The following is a 15695-nucleotide window of genomic DNA, read 5'->3' as shown; positions in this document are numbered from 1 at the left end:
TAGGTTCTTTATCTTCTCATATAAAATGCTTTAAAGCAACTATATAAATAAAAATAAACTGAAATTGAAACAAGCTGATCATTTTCAAAATTAGATTCATCAGCTTTGTGGATACGGTCATTTCTAAATGCATTGATATTTTTTTTTAGATTTTGTCAGTTACTTATAACACTCTGAGCCGAGTTGATTTCTTTGCAAAGTGCTGCATAAATAAAGTCTGATTGATCATTAGCGTACTTAATATTCTGATGAACATGTCATTTGTGAGTGTGTATATGTGTTTTTTATCATAAAGATTTTTATAACAATTATTATTTAAATGTATTTGTGGCTGGTGTGGTTTGTGGCTCAGCTGCAGGGAAGGAGTGGAGCAGCGGGTTCAGAATGTGGTGTCAGGGAAGGTTGGTTTTCGCAGCCGGCAAGCATCATCTAATCATGCCTTCCCTATTTCAGTAGCGGCCAGGCCGCAGAGGAGGAGAGAGCTGCTGGAGCAAAGAGCCGGTGCAAAGTCGGAACAGTGAGCACTGCAAAGTGTTGAAGCGCACAGTGAAAAGCCACAGAAACACTGTGAATATAATAAAAAGCAAAACGTGAGCTTCTGAGTCGCGTCGGGTCCTTTCGGTTACAGTATTGTTACTTACATATTAAAATATCTGTATAACCCAATAAGAAAACAATATCTCCAAAAAGTCAAAGAGCCATGATGTCATTACTCCATTATGGTATTGGTGTGTGTGTCTATCGTTATCATTCAGTTTTAATAATGCATCGGATTAGTTTAGTGGCTCCGTTGTTAGCTTTCTCCTGCTGTTTGCCATTTACAACCTCTGAGTTTCATCTTCTTTACTGCAAGATGATAAATGCCACCACTATAAGTTATTAAATAGTGACTCTAGTGCAGGGGTGGGCAACTCCAGGCCTCGAGGGCCGGTGTCCCTGCAGGTTTTGGATGTGTCCTTGAACCAACACAGCTGATTTAAATGGCTAAATTAGGTCCTCAACATGTCCTGAAGTTCTCCAGAGGCCTGGTAACGAACTAATCATGTGATTCAGGTGTGTTGACCCAAGGTGAGATCTAAAACCTGCAGGACACCGGCCCTTGGGGCCTGGAATTGCCCACCCCTGCTCTAGTGGGTTAAATTGGTGGATGAACCTTTTAGAATAACAGCAATTTTTAATCTAACTTTTAATATCATGAAAGTATTGCAATAGTTTAGCAGTATGGCTAAGTATGACATTTTCTCCCACCCCTAAAACAATCTGTGGTATTAGCAGCAGGACTACCTCGTTAGACTACCTAATTACATTTTAAAAAAACTAAACACTAGAACTACCGACAATGGTGCATTTTAGCTGGATAAATGGCTTATAGCTAACCTCCATACTGTAAATTTGTTATGCGTAATCTGTAATAAATTAGTCATTAAAGTTGCTGTTGAGAATCAATCTAAAGTGTGTTTTTAGTGCTCAAGTAGAAAATCGCTATATAAAAACCAGTCCACTTATCATATATTGTAAACTAATCCCTCCAATCTTTTTGCCAACAAAATGTTCAAGTTTTGAGAATTATTACAGAATTTTGCTCAACACAACACATCAGCTTTTAATATCTTTGGTCTAAAGATCATCAGTGTTGCTTAAACTTCGATACACGCTAGTTCTTACTTAGTCTTGGCTTTTAATGAGAGGAACTGTTAGATAAGAGCTGAAGATAAGCTGCTCAGCAATGTGGAGGCCACTGAAGATTAAACAGTTTTATAGGTAGAGCAGTCACCTGATTACTGATAACATTGGCATGCTTGGTTCTTGTAAAAGATACAATTATGCTGACTGGAACTGTTTTCAGGAGGTTACTGATAAAGGACTGAGCAACGAACCACATCTGGCACTTCTGGGACTGCGAAATCACAACGGGTGGGAGGAGAGCATGGTGTGATGCCATCATCTGTCGACCATCATCAATGTTAAAACAAAGTGACGTGAAGACTGATTCTCAAGAAAGACCAGGATGCAGTACAATCCTTCCACTCCTGCATCGTATAATGCTTACACAAGTACATTTGAAAAGCTTCGAAACTTTTATGTTTTTGTATTTTACCAACATCAGAGCTGGTATGATCACTATTTAAGAAAGATTTGTTTTAATGTAACAAAATGGTCAATTCATTTAAAGCTAAATGTAAGCCAACAACATACGTTAAAAGTGACACCTCTTATGTAAGCAGCTTTACAAAGCTTTTGAGCCTATTTTAGCTACTTGTTTTGGTTTCGCTGTTCATTTGTTTTGGTTTATTCGCACTGCTCTCATTGAGACTGTTTAGCAAAAAGTAGAGCCTGACTGATTTATTGGCAGTCCGATATTATTGGGTGATCTTAGCTATTTGGTGATCTATTGGCACCAGCATTCAACAAATTACCAGAGGGTATTCTGCAACTTTCTAGGTGGCAACACATGTTTGGAATATCACAAGCACAATAACTATCTGCTCTGACCAGAGTTGGCAGAGCATGAACAAGAATAAAAGTATCTTGTTTAGGCCAAGTTACTAGTAGCTCATAACCTAAGATAGATGCTGTTCATTACCCAGGCTTCTGTCATAAAATGGAACTCATTTGCCATTTTGGTTAAAGCCCAATGTATATAGGATTATATGTATATAGGATTATATGTATATAGGATTTTTAAGATCAATGTCAGTAACAATATTTGGTGATTTTAAAAATCCAAAATATTTTAATATATCAGCCAGGTTTTGTTTTTTTTGCTCTTTTAGACACACGAAACATAAACAGATTTCCCTAACATTTGTTATGTGTACTATACTTTTTGACGCTCTCCATTTAGCTGGTTGTTACGTTTATGTATGGGGTTGCAAACGTATGTTTTCCTAATACTGCTGAGTGCCCTCTGGTGGAAAACTGTACAACGTAAAGTAATGTACAATGTTAAATTTTCCCTTATTAGCAAATAGATCAGCAAATAGTTAACATCGGTCAATAATACTGGCCTACCAATAAAAATCAGATCGGCTCTATTTTTTGTTTTAAACCAAGAATTACGCAGCTGTTACCCACTTCCAAATTTCTGGTATCATACTGGGAGTTGAATGAAACCTAAACAGCCCCACTAAGTAATGACAATATTCTTCAAATAGCTAGAAACACAACTTTAGATCAATGCTAATCTTGCTGAGGCAGTTGTTTGCCAACACTGCTGTGACTATACAGTATAAAAGGTTACAATAGGTCGTTTTTTTTAACATCAAAAGGATTCCTTTTGTAGAAGAACGAATAAGTTACAACAAACACGACCAAAACTCAAAAATAAATGAATAAAAAATAATAACAACACGGGCAGGGTTTGGTAATCTTTACAAAAGCGCTATTTTATAACAATTTCTGACATTAAAAAAAAGGTACGGAGCCTTGAGACATAATGGAGCGTTATAATACCTGCTTATTAAGCCATGTCTATTGTCTCAAAAACATTTTTAACTGTTGTCACAAATTTTCCGATGTTGGAATAAATAAAGTACATGCTGTCTAATTCAATTCAGTTTTATTTATACAGTGTCAAAATGACAACAACAGTTGCCTCAAGGAGCTTTATACTCTAAGGTCTAATCTTATCTTAATGAAGTCGCCACCGCCTATTAAGTATAAATTAACCTATCGATATATGTTAATATTCTACCACATGTGACTATTCTGCAGTTGGCTGGTCTGGTTAGGAGGATTATTTAACTATAATCACTGCAATATTTGATTATTTTAAATACTAGAAAAACAGAACAACAGTGAAAAAGAAAAAATGTGTAGGCCCACATTGAAATAGAGTAACTAGAAAGCTCTGCGGGCCACTTTGAGCTGTCCAAGAACAAATAAAATTAAAAGTATTCCATTTCATAACAAATAGCAGCCCAACAGCTTTGAATATAGTCAATTTTAATTTAATGAAGACAAACTATATATGTGTCTACATCCACTGCTATTGAGATTCAGCAAAATCAAGAGTTTAATTTTCACATTCCTTTAGTGGTTTTGTCAAAAACAAAGGGAGCCACTGGTTTGAGACCGCATTGTCCACACAGCGTGATTGACAGGTATCACTGCATCACAGAGGCCAAAAAAAAGCCCCACTGGTGCCAGCTACTGATCAGAACTGAGGCTGATTCTCAAACATGACCTCATGGTGATGTAATTAACACAGGGTGAAATCATAAATTGAAACCAAGTGCCTCGGAGCTAAAATGACTATGAAAAATAGGAAGGCTCTGCTAACACCCAGGCCGACCCCGGACTGCAATTTCTTTACCTGACATTGTACAACTATGATTCACTACAGAGCTCGTGCAAGATGATGCAACACAGAGAAGCAGGCAGACAGGGTTTTAAATCCTGAGCTGTTTTTGGGAACACGTTTAGCTTCACCAAAGCATAAAGACTGAGGCTTGTTCAAGGCCCTTTGCTCACTAGGGGGTCTGAAACTCATGGATAAGGACAAACATAGCAAGGCTATTAAGAGTTTAGTAGATTAAAGGGTTTAACAGTGTCACCTGTTAATATATAATAGGCAGGTATGAAGCATTATAAAAGATTAATTTTAGTGAAGGTTTAGAGTTTCCAGCCTCTTGTAGTGATGTTTGTGGTAGATTATGGAAACCAAAAGCCTGTTCTCCTGCGAACATCCATCATTGTTTTCAATCATTTTAAACGCAGCCTGAGAATTATCTCAACACTTCATGCCTGAAGGTCACAGTTTACCCACCTTTTAATAAAGCAGATAATCCAGCTACCATCAACCTCGCTGCTGGGAGCCTGTGGCATTTTTATGTGAACAGCTGATGCGCTCAGTGCTACCAGCTCATACGGAGTTGACAGGTAGGCTGCTGGAGTTGACACCTGTCAACGTTTACAATAAGGTGCTGTTCGGTTTGAACGAGCCTTCAGCTGGTGCCAGATGTGAGTGCTGCTGGCAGATAAGTCGGTGCTCCTGTTGCTTTCTTTCTCTCTTTTTTTAATCACTTTCGGTGTACATAATGGCTCCAGCATGCCACAATAATTCCACCCTGCCTTTAATCTATGGAACCAGCAGCTCTCCTGCAGTCTGCCTCGGAGGCACATGAGCAGGCAACAGTCTGCTGTCCTACCTGTAGAGCAGAACAAGTGTAGGTATATGTGCGCAACGACGAACACTCACCAACTGATTTCAGTGCGCTTCAGGCGAGGGGGGGCATAAGGGACCTCCAAGGAGTAAGAAGTTGGAATTAGCCGCCAGCCACCATCTTCCGCAGGGACGAAGAAGAGAATGTGCGCAGTGTCAAGGAGTCCGTCCGATACGACACACCACACCGCCTCATTCCAGATGACAGCGCCGGACCCGCGGCACGGTGGACTAAATGATGAGCGGTGACAGCACACGGACAGAGGAGCGCTTCACTGCGCGCTTAGCAGCGGCAACAAGGAGGCGGGTCAAGACGCACGTGCTTAGGCCGGGAGATACAGGAAGAGAGGGGAACTCGGCCTTCAAAATAAGAGCAACAGCAAGCTTTAGAAAAAGTAGGCAAGATGACAGAAACAGAAAGATTCATTGAATATATGGATTAAAAAAATAAAGCAGTACTTAGTTGTAATGTCAATTAATTTTACAATGACAGCAAATCCGCTTTGTATTTAGTGGACGACAGTAACAGCCATAAAAAGTTAAAAACAAGCAGGAGGGATTTGGAAAGCTTGAAGAGTTTGACTAAATAAAATAGAAAATGTGAAAACAATCAATTAAAAATATGCAAATAGCATATAGATGATTTATTATTATTATTATTGATAACAACAACAACAATAATAATAATAATAATAACATAAGTTAAAGGGCAGACTTGTGCAGCTGAGTGTAAGGAGGTGCAAAGTGCAAACCAAAACACAAGTGTACAAGAATGGCAACCTTACATAATAATCTTTGTAAGCCTTTGGCTACTGTATCATTTTCTACTTACCAAATAGATATTGACCCTCTTCTCTTCCTTAATTTTTGAAAACCCTTCATGACAAAATTATCGCAGATTTTTAACAATCATGAAATCAACACAAACCAATTATCGTGATCAAAACAGATTCCACCTCTTAATATTATTGATTTTGCCTTCTGTAATCTGTTTTCTACAGTCATTGATCTGAATAGCTTTATTTTATTTTGAAGGTAATTTGCTACAATTTCCGTTGTTACTTTTCTTTTCTGGGCTTAGTCTTGTGGCTCAAAGGTTTGTACCATTGTTTTATGAGTGAGGGGTGCGCCTTTTTTATACGTTTAGATGATCAGAAGCAGTATCGCTTGTTTACATGCCCTTTGAATCAGATAAGTCCACCATATGTCTTTAGTCCTAAATACCACAAATATTTCAATCCTTCCTACTGCAGAGATTGCAGTGAGACTGCAATATGCATGCCAAGGCTGTTTAAGGCTTCCACCTTAAAACATTAAGAGAAGAAGAGCGATGCTGTAATAGCAAAGCGCTTTCTGAGGTTGTTTTAGTCAACAGGCAATTTTTACACTCTAAATACTTTGTTCAGTGGACCTCTTATTATCAAATGACATCTAGAACAAGTCTAATGACACACGGAATGTTTGGAAAAACATCGGATTGATTATGATTTTATGTATCAAAGGGTTTGATTTGAACATCTTTTTATCTGGTAGAGAAAGCAAGTGTGAAGAGGCGGAAAATAGATCCTTGCACCGTAACAAATTACTCACAGCTGAACACCTTCACCGCGTCCCTGAAGGTCAGACACACAAACAGATGGAGGTTTGCACCCTACTGCTTTAAACTCACCTTCAGTTTTTTTTTATTTACTTTTACTTTTTCTTTTTCTTTTTTATTTGTGCTGTAAGCTGTAATAAATCAAATAAACATGTATTTAACATTTCTTTACCACAAAGACATTAAATGTTAAGGCATTTAAAGGAACGCTATAAAATGATCACTAGAATTAAAATGTCAATAAAATGGATGACGACACAACACCCTATGGTTTTAGAGAACACTCATTAAAACAGCATAATAGGAAACATGTTTCTCATATAATAAAATCATTGTTAATAATAATAATAATACTATTTAATATTGTCTTTCTGCTTTTTTAATGACTATTCTTTTTACTTGACCATAGTTCACTGAGAAATTTAGTAGGGAATTCTAAGAAAACGTGATGTACGTTTTGGTTTAGGTGTTTGAAGGCCTGTAAAAGAAGGGCGTTTTCGCTGTTGCGCATTAGCACATAATTGGCCACATTTCTGGAGGGACAACTCACGGATTCAATCACAATAATTTTGGATGGCCAAAAGCCAAATATCTGGTTATTAACAGTAACGCCCCAGAGAAAACTGTCACGCGCGCAGTTTTACCCAATTTAGCCAAGCAGTGCCGGAAGTGCAGTCGATTAGGCGTCAAAGTAAAACAGAGCAGCCACAGTTTTAACAGCAACAGAGCGTTCCGCGGATTATTTGTATTTCATATGAGGGTGTAAACTAATGCAAACATGTATGATTAACTGAAATATTTGTGTTTTCAGTTATGGATTATCCCTTAATTGTGTACGTGCAGACAAAGAATCTTTTAATTTGAAGATCTCGTGCGGACGTCTGTCAATGTGTTCCGTGTAATTAACCTGACTCCATTGTTTTGCGTCAGTTTCTTCCTGAACTTTTCGAGCTTTGAGGACTTTTACCGAGACTTTTACGGAATTAAAACATCATGGGTGCTTGTTTGGCTCTGGGTTCACTCGGAAGTTGTGTAAGTATACATTTGCCGGTTGTCGTGTTTGCAAATGAAATACGTAGTAGCTTTTAAACGTCCTTATTTCTTTGTTTTTATCTAATTCTTTTGCCTTGCTTTACTAGGCAGGCCGACATTAGGCAAGGGAAATGACACAACTTCAAGTGAAACTGCTAAAATTAGATTAGTTTCCTTTAGCCTACTGACAAACTTAACACTACACATGTCCTGTGACATTTACTTTGATCTTATACTTTCTTTAATGTTCTAAAGAAATCCGTGCTGGATAGTTGGATTCGAGGGACGTCGGAATTATCAACTTTCTGAAGCGTTTTAGCAGATAAAGTGAGTAACGTGGTTTAGTGTTTTAAAGTGACGATGAATGGTGAGTTTAGACACGTGGAGAAAGGTTTGCGGCTACGACCCACATCATTTCAGTCAGTACATCAGTAGACGACGCAGCTAGCTGTCCAAGGTGGAGTTTCCGGAGTTTCCTCAGATATAAAGTCACGTGCCACATTAAAAAAAACAGCACTGTTTGTGCTGTTCATGTGCAAATGATGATCTAGTTTTTGAGACTTCTGACACAACATATTGTGATGAAAACCAACGTTTTTAATGACTTGTTCAAACTGAAATCAAACGTAAGTGAAGACGTCATTCAGTGGGAACTGATTAGATTACCTCTCGGCAATTTGAAGATTGTGATCCGTGTTTCAAAGCATATACAAAACCTCCAAGACAACGTCATTTTGAGTTTTTCAAGCACTACTTTAACATTTTATTTGTTTATTTTAACTGCCATATTCAAATATCGGATCCAGGGTCGGTAGCTAACATTAAATCCTGTCACATGTTGGAACATTTAAAGTATGAAAGGTGGTTCTGCAAGGAAAATGTAGCGAACGAATGTCCTAAAACAAAATCCAAGGTCGCAGCTTTTGAACTTTTGACTTTTTAACACACTCAGATGTCGTCACTTCCTCATCGCGGTGTCATCTAAAGTAACAGTGGTGTGTTTTGGGCGCAGGAATACGTTGTGATGGTGGACCATAGATCACGTCAACTAAAACCGAAACTTTTTTTCTCATTCTGATGACCACATTTGCCAAGAAGAGGAAATCGTTCATGCTGTTAAGGACAGAGTCTGAGATTTATTGCAGTTTCTAAGAGCTGGAAATGTGGAAATGACTACAGTGTGAAATATAGTGCAGTATTCTGATTTCAAGAAGCCAGGCATTGCTTTTTCACTCTCTTTGTTAGTCCAATCGTTGTACCTGTTTATTTAATGGGGAGTGTTTTTTTTGTTTTGCTTATCTTTTTGTTTGTTGACACAGTAACGCTGACCTAAAAATTATTCAAGCATAAAAAGGCACCTTAGTCAGAGAGTTGAACCCTTTTTGTGTCTACACATAACAGATACATTAGCAAAGTAAACAACTGCCGATTCCTGGTGTTCCTGGATAAAAACAGAACACACTACCAGTCATGGATTGACCTCAACATTAGTGAAGCAGCAGCAGTGGGATCATCCTGACAGGAAACAAAGTAAAAGGCTGGTAACATCCAAAGAAGAGCTTTCAATGACCTTCAGCAAGCCTGGAGAACTATTCCTGCAGATGAAGGAAATGACAAGAAAGCCTGCCTAAGAGTGATGAGGCTGTGTTAAAGATTGAAGGTGGTCATATCAAATACTGCTGTTCAGGCGGTTTTTCTCTAAATGTGGCACTAAATCCACCTTCTGGAAGAGATTCTAGGTGTGCTGAAGTTTGCCATTCACCTTTTCTCATGTTGTACAGTAAAACCAAAATATTTAATTAGCTGACATGCATGGTAATCACAGCCGGTTTCTTCTGGCAGTCTTGGAGAAACTTCACGATTGGGTTTAATACATGTGTCACTGACTTGGTCAGCTGTTCAGTTCATGCTGTTTGTTGCCAGCAGTCTGTGGCACAGGCCCGGCTCAGCCGTAGAAACCGAATGCTTTTCAGCGCAGCTGCAGTGTTTACACCCTGGGCTCGTGTCCTCTGGAGCATGCTTATATTTAGTGAAGGATGGCTGCTCTCAGCTACAGTCTCCGCCTCGGTGCTTCATACACCTCTCAGCAGCAAGCGCGTGAATCATGCAGAAGTCCTGCGTGATCCGGTTTGCAGCGCCGGATCAGAAACAGACAGGAGGAGAGATTTGTTATGGTGGCATCTCTAATCACAGACTTGATTAGTACCACAGGAAGGAAAGAATGGCTTGTCATTGCTCTCCTGAAAACATGCAGAAGAAAGAGAAAGATGGTTGCCCCTGACAGCAGCAGCAGTACGGTATCTTTTTTTGTTGTTGTTTTTGTTTTTTCCCCCCTCCTAACCACAGTGTTTGCAAGCCATGCATGCATTATCCTGATTATCCTACACCCCCCGAGTCCTATCCCTGAGTTGCATAAAATATGAAGCTGTCCTGATATTTCTCTCTTTCGTCCTTCTCCAGGCATCCTGTTTGTGCGGCTCGGCCTCCTGCCTGCTGTCATCATGTTGCCCTTCCACATACAACTCCACCATCAGCCGGCTGGCCTTCTCCTTCCTGCTGCTGCTGGGCACGCTGGTGTCCATCATCATGATTCTGCCAGGCATGGAGGAAAATCTTAAAAAGGTTGAATGAGATTTAATGGCTATGAAAACAGTTTATTAATCCATCAACACAGATATTTCAAAGTGACCTAACTGGATGTTTGAATTGGGTTATTTTATCCCAGAGCTTCCTGATAAATCTAGATGAATCAGTTGTACCCCACCGTTGCCCTTTCACCCTTTAATTTCCTATTTGCGTTCACGTCAGATTCCAGGGTTCTGCGTCGGCGGTTCGCACATAATTGGCATAGAGAACAAGGTGAACTGTGACATCATCGTGGGCTACAAGTCTGTGTACCGCATGTGCTTTGCCATGGCCTGCTTCTTCTTCCTCTTCTCCATCATCATGATCCGAGTGCGCAGCAGCAAGGATCCCCGAGCAGCCATCCAGAACGGGTTAGTGCTGCAGCTTTGTTTTCTCTGCTCCATGTTGCCACAGCATGCTGCCCTCTGGTGGCCAAACGTGGACACTGCACCTTTTAAGAATGCATTTACACAAACACTGATAAACCGGTTTGCTGTGTGTACATAGATGGAATAACATTGATTTTTTTTTTCCCTCAGTTTCTGGTTCTTCAAGTTTCTGGTGCTGGTTGGTATAACTGTGGGAGCGTTCTTCATTCCAGATGGAGACTTTAATACAGGTATGGTTTTAGCCACAGTGAGGACAGTTCTGATAAAATTCGAGCTTGAATCTTAATGCCTGTAGTTAAACTTTTTGAAATTCTGTGAAAATGGAAACTTAAAGTGGGGACTTATATTAGTATTCAGTTACATACCATTGTATTGTTTAGTGTATTAGTCCATAACTGATGTAGAGTATGACATTCAGTAGTATCTACATTTTTTTTTTTTTTTGATATGTCTAAAACTTGGTATGAACCCAGTAGTCTTGGCATAAATTTCCCACAATGCTATGCAGCATTGACAGATTCCTGGACAGCGACAGAGAAGAGAGCTGAGCTCTAACGTCAGTAACTCATAAAATTAAGTCTTTCAGTATAAAGGTTTTAGCTTTGTTGTGATAGATCTTTAAGAGTTGTTTATCAGTACAGGGCTTATCTCACATGAATTTGCATTACCATGGAAACGTGTCTTATCTGTTAGGCCTGATCAGATTTTAATGACGATGCTCCTGATCCAGATTCATGTTGTTGTAAACAAATGTCTGTAACACCACACAGAGAGCGAACTTGTGGAAACTTAACTGATCTCATTCTGTCTGCTACAAGTGTGGTATTACTTCGGCATGGTGGGCTCCTTCATCTTCATCATCATCCAGCTCATCCTACTGATTGACTTTGCCCATTCCTGGAACCAGTCCTGGCTCGAGAAGGCGGAGGAAGGAAACACCAAGTGCTGGTTTGCAGGTATAATACTACCAGATCTTCAAGTGATAGTTCTGTGGAGAAGCTGGAGTTTCCCAGATAAGGGATAGTACGGGATATTATGTAAGATTAGGCTATGTTTAAACTACATGTACTACTTTTTTTTCCTTAATCATTATACAGATAATTTATCTGCATAAAAGCCACTGAACTAACTTTGAGGTTGTGCTGTAAAAGTCTAGGATTTTGATCAAGAAGCTGGTACTTCAGTGAGTCAGTGTTACTATACGACCCAGCGACGTGTCACTTTAAAACGATTGTCTCTGATTCTGTTCTTGTGTTGTCCCCACAGCTCTCCTCTCCGTCACCTTCATCAACTACGCTTTGGCGTTTACAGCCATTGTGCTCTTCTATATCTTTTACACCCAACTTGACGACTGCACAGAGCACAAAGTCTTCATCAGCCTCAACTTCATATTCTGCATCATTGTGTCCATTGTGTCCATTCTGCCCAAAGTCCAGGTGATGTAGAAACTTGAGGAGATAGACTTCTATAATTTACAGAAAAAGCTGCTGCCACGTTAATGTGGTGGCCCTGAGAGGTCAGACGGATTGGAACTTAAGAAAAAGCTTGCAAAACACGACGGCAGTGATTCTGGGGTCGCAATAACACCACGGACCAGCTGCAGAAATCACAGAAAGGATTGCACTGAGATACACTTAGAAGCAACTGAGGGTTCATCAGTGTTGTAGGGAGAAAAAGATGCAAGTTTTAAACACATGATTCATATAACACCGTAGATACATTTGCTATTAGCTGTTCACTGTTAGCTTGTCACTTCCACAGCTGTTCTGTCATGTTACTGTCTCCCCAGAAACGTTGAACACAGAAACACTGTTGTGTTTTGTAATTATTTTTTTGTAGCTTTTGCATCATTTTTTCTCTCTCTTTGCAGTGTGTTTTATTCAATTCCATTGTGTTTTGTGTGCTTTTGGAGCGCTTTTCTGTTTGCGGTGCATTTGACCTCTCAGGGCCACCGTATGTTAAAGCCCCGACAACTTCACTGGAGCATTGTCTGCCGCTCCTGTGCCGTAGCAAAGAAAGTGAGAAAAAAATCACTGAAAAGACTTTTCTCATGAGAAAAGATCAGTAATCAAGTGACTAATTCAGGCTATTACAGCTGTCCAGTGTAATGTTAAATTCAATTTGTTTGAGTTCACTTCTAACTTCAGTTACTTGCACTTGATGTGATTTTATTTGATAATGAGGTTTGTGTTAATGATAAAAGGACTTTGTGGGCTGGTACTATGATGGTGCTTCACTCAAACTGCATTTTTACAAAAACAATATTCACTAACTGCTTTGTACACACTCACTCAGATGGATGTAGCAGGGGCAAGCTCAGTATCATGTCCAAAGACACAGACATGCAGACTGCAGGAGCAGGGCCACACCTTTTGATTAACAGACGCTGCCTTCTTTTCTAACGTTTGGCTTTCTCCACGTCTCCACAGGAGGCACAGCCCACCTCAGGTCTGCTTCAGGCCTCCCTCATCTCCCTTTACACCATGTATGTCACCTGGTCAGCCATGACCAACAACCCCAGTAAGTCCAATAATTGAGCCACTGTATGGCTGCAGTGTATTCAAAGCTAAAGAAAACAAGTACACGTGTTTTTAGAGCTACATGCTGTTGTGGTCTTAATGGAGACAATTCTCATCGCTAACTGTTAGTGCTCACCCGACTTCCTGCTTTCCCACCTCAGACCGGAAGTGTAACCCCAGCCTGTTGAGCTTGGTCCAATCCAGCAGCCCAACTCCAGCACCAGGACCCACCTCAGCCCCCGGCACCACCCAGTGGTGGGATGCGCAAGGCATCGTGGGATTGATCATTTTCCTGTTCTGCACTCTTTACGCCAGGTATTTTACTGCTGCTGCTGAAAGAAAAGAAGTGTTTGATGTGTTATCAAGCTCTGTCTGTCAGTGGGGTCATTAAATATCAAAAATGCTTCAGATTGAAGCAAATCAACATGGTTAAACACACGATTGTGTTGATTAAGCAGCGGAAGTGTAAAAAAGGAACCCTGCTGTTCATCCAAATGACTATACTGGATTGTTGTAGTACATAAATGCTACTAGCTTTTAAAAAAGGACAATAAAACATATATGGAAGCATAGAGGATGTTTAAGTTGTGCTGCTGTTGATAGAGATTTTCAAGCAAGGTCATTGAGTCAGTGCAGGAAGAGAGATGAGCAGTAGCAGTAAAGAGGATTCAGACTCTCAGAATGTAAAACTTTAAGTAAGTTTACCTGCAATCTGGACTAAAACTGATTAGTCAAGTACTCGCAGAGTGTTCATATTTACTTATCAGACAGGTTGAGTGTTGTAAGCCCCAACCACCAAATTTCAGAAAGTATCACCTCCATGAACAGAAAACTTTTACGGGGTTAAAAGTTCATGTGACAACTGAGAGAGAGACAACTGCAGGATACATTTCTTCTTCGGTAGATACAAAAAGACCCATCAAACATGCTGGTGAATAATGGAGTGGCCAAAAATATAATTATTTGTTTGCATGTGGCATTGAATTGTTGCTGTAAAAAATCTACTTTGTAATAAACACACCACAAACTCCACACAGAGAAACGTAGAAAAAAAATGCATAAGAAATCTAAATATTCACTTAGTTCAAAATGGAAACCAGTTCAAAACCAGTTCGTCTGCATCCACAATAAGAAGCTGCTGAAATTTTCTGTTGTCTGTGAAAAGTGAGCTTTTCATGCTGTTCCCCATCACAGCATCCGCTCATCCAACAATGCTCAAGTGAACAGACTGATGCAGACTGAGGAAGGTCAGGGTCTGACTGCCAGCGAAGAGGCCCCCGCGGGGGAGGACGGAGTCCGACGGGCTGTGGACAATGAGGAAGATGGAGTGACCTACAGCTACTCCTTCTTCCACTTCAGTCTCTTTCTGGCCTCGCTCTACATCATGATGACGCTCACAAACTGGTACAAGTAAGTATGTCCTGTTTGCTGCCACTACATCTTAAAGAGGTTCTCTTCTCTCCCAGTGCTGACTGTCTCTTGTGATTCTCTAGGCCTGACACTGACTACCACGCCATGCAGTCCAGCATGCCAGCCGTCTGGGTGAAGATCAGCTCCAGCTGGATCGGCTTGGGCCTCTATCTCTGGACTCTGGTGGCTCCGCTGGTGCTCCCTGACAGGGATTTCAGTTAAAAGCCGCCATCTGCACTTTTGCCATTTGTACCTTAAGTAAAGAAAGCTTTTGCTTAAACTTGTTCTGCTTGGATGTTGTACAGAAACAGAGCTTAAGAGCTTTAATCACATTCCAGTTTGTCACCTCAGGTAATTTTTCCTCATTCTCCACTGTTGCAAATATAATTGAAAGCACTATATGCCTTTTATAGGTCATTACCAAATGAATGCTGATTTCTATGGGGAATGGTGTTTCACTACATTTACATCATACTTTTTTTAATCATTGACTCTGTTTCAGTTTGATGGGAACATGTTTAGGTTTCTAAGATGTATTTGAGTTACCCTTTGTTTTTGTTTTTCACACTTTTGTCCACTTCACATATTGTGCCCTTTAAATGTTTTGCATACATTTGATATCTGTAAAAAAATTTGACATGTAGCTTTGACTCAATATAAGTAATAAAGCTGACATTCTTTTAAACCTGTATGCAGTAATATTACTGTCCTGCAGATGGTACTGTTCTCCCTTTAACTCCAGCATGATTAGCAACATTGTTTGATTTTAATTATTGCAAAGTCTATAAAGATGTGTTGTACTTTTATATATAGACTTTTTCAAATTTATTTATTAACACTTTATGCTGCCTGCTGAACTCTTGACTGGCAGACATTTCCAAATGCTTCACTGTTCACTCTCCATTGATCACATGGTGCTGTGACGATGTTGTTCACTGTGTTCCTTCTATGCGGAATTC

At 39.8% G+C, this 15695-nt stretch overlaps 2 protein-coding genes across 2 annotated transcripts in view; one reads left to right on the top strand and one right to left on the bottom strand.

The window, feature by feature from the left end:
• pkib (protein kinase (cAMP-dependent, catalytic) inhibitor beta) overlaps positions 1-5512 on the bottom strand; it is a 29263-nt gene extending 23751 nt beyond the window's left edge. Inside the window, exon 1 of the mRNA XM_013913744.1 lies at positions 5201-5512. The gene's annotated coding sequence lies outside the window, so the exon portion shown is untranslated. The remainder of the gene's footprint in view (positions 1-5200) is intronic.
• A 2150-nt stretch (positions 5513-7662) lies between these two features.
• serinc2 (serine incorporator 2) lies at positions 7663-15435 on the top strand. The gene is made up of 10 exons (XM_005744685.1): positions 7663-7793; positions 10254-10415; positions 10602-10789; positions 10958-11037; positions 11626-11763; positions 12074-12243; positions 13237-13327; positions 13488-13641; positions 14521-14736; positions 14820-15435. The coding sequence occupies exons 1-10, from the start codon at positions 7755-7757 to the stop codon at positions 14956-14958; spliced, it is 1377 nt and encodes a 458-aa protein (XP_005744742.1). The 5' UTR covers positions 7663-7754; the 3' UTR covers positions 14959-15435.
• Positions 15436-15695: the final 260 nt, after the last annotated feature.

This window comes from Pundamilia nyererei, unplaced genomic scaffold, assembly GCF_000239375.1.
Source record: "Pundamilia nyererei isolate P.nyererei 1_Seehausen unplaced genomic scaffold, PunNye1.0 scaffold00148, whole genome shotgun sequence".
Classification (NCBI taxonomy): domain Eukaryota; kingdom Metazoa; phylum Chordata; class Actinopteri; order Cichliformes; family Cichlidae; genus Pundamilia; species Pundamilia nyererei.
Note: the sequence above shows the minus strand (reverse complement) of the source record. Positions and strands in the feature narration are given on the sequence as shown.

What these genes read in the sequence shown, in the direction of transcription:
- serinc2 (XM_005744685.1), top strand. Translation starts at nt 7,755, where the DNA reads ATGGGTGCTTGTTTGGCTCTGGGTTCACTCGGAAGTTGT. An exon ending in TGGGTTCACTCGGAAGTTGT is followed by an intron (nt 7,794 to 10,253) that starts GTAAGTATACAT and finishes GTCCTTCTCCAG; the next exon opens with GCATCCTGTTTGTGCGGCTC. An exon ending in CACCAAGTGCTGGTTTGCAG is followed by an intron (nt 11,764 to 12,073) that starts GTATAATACTAC and finishes TTGTCCCCACAG; the next exon opens with CTCTCCTCTCCGTCACCTTC.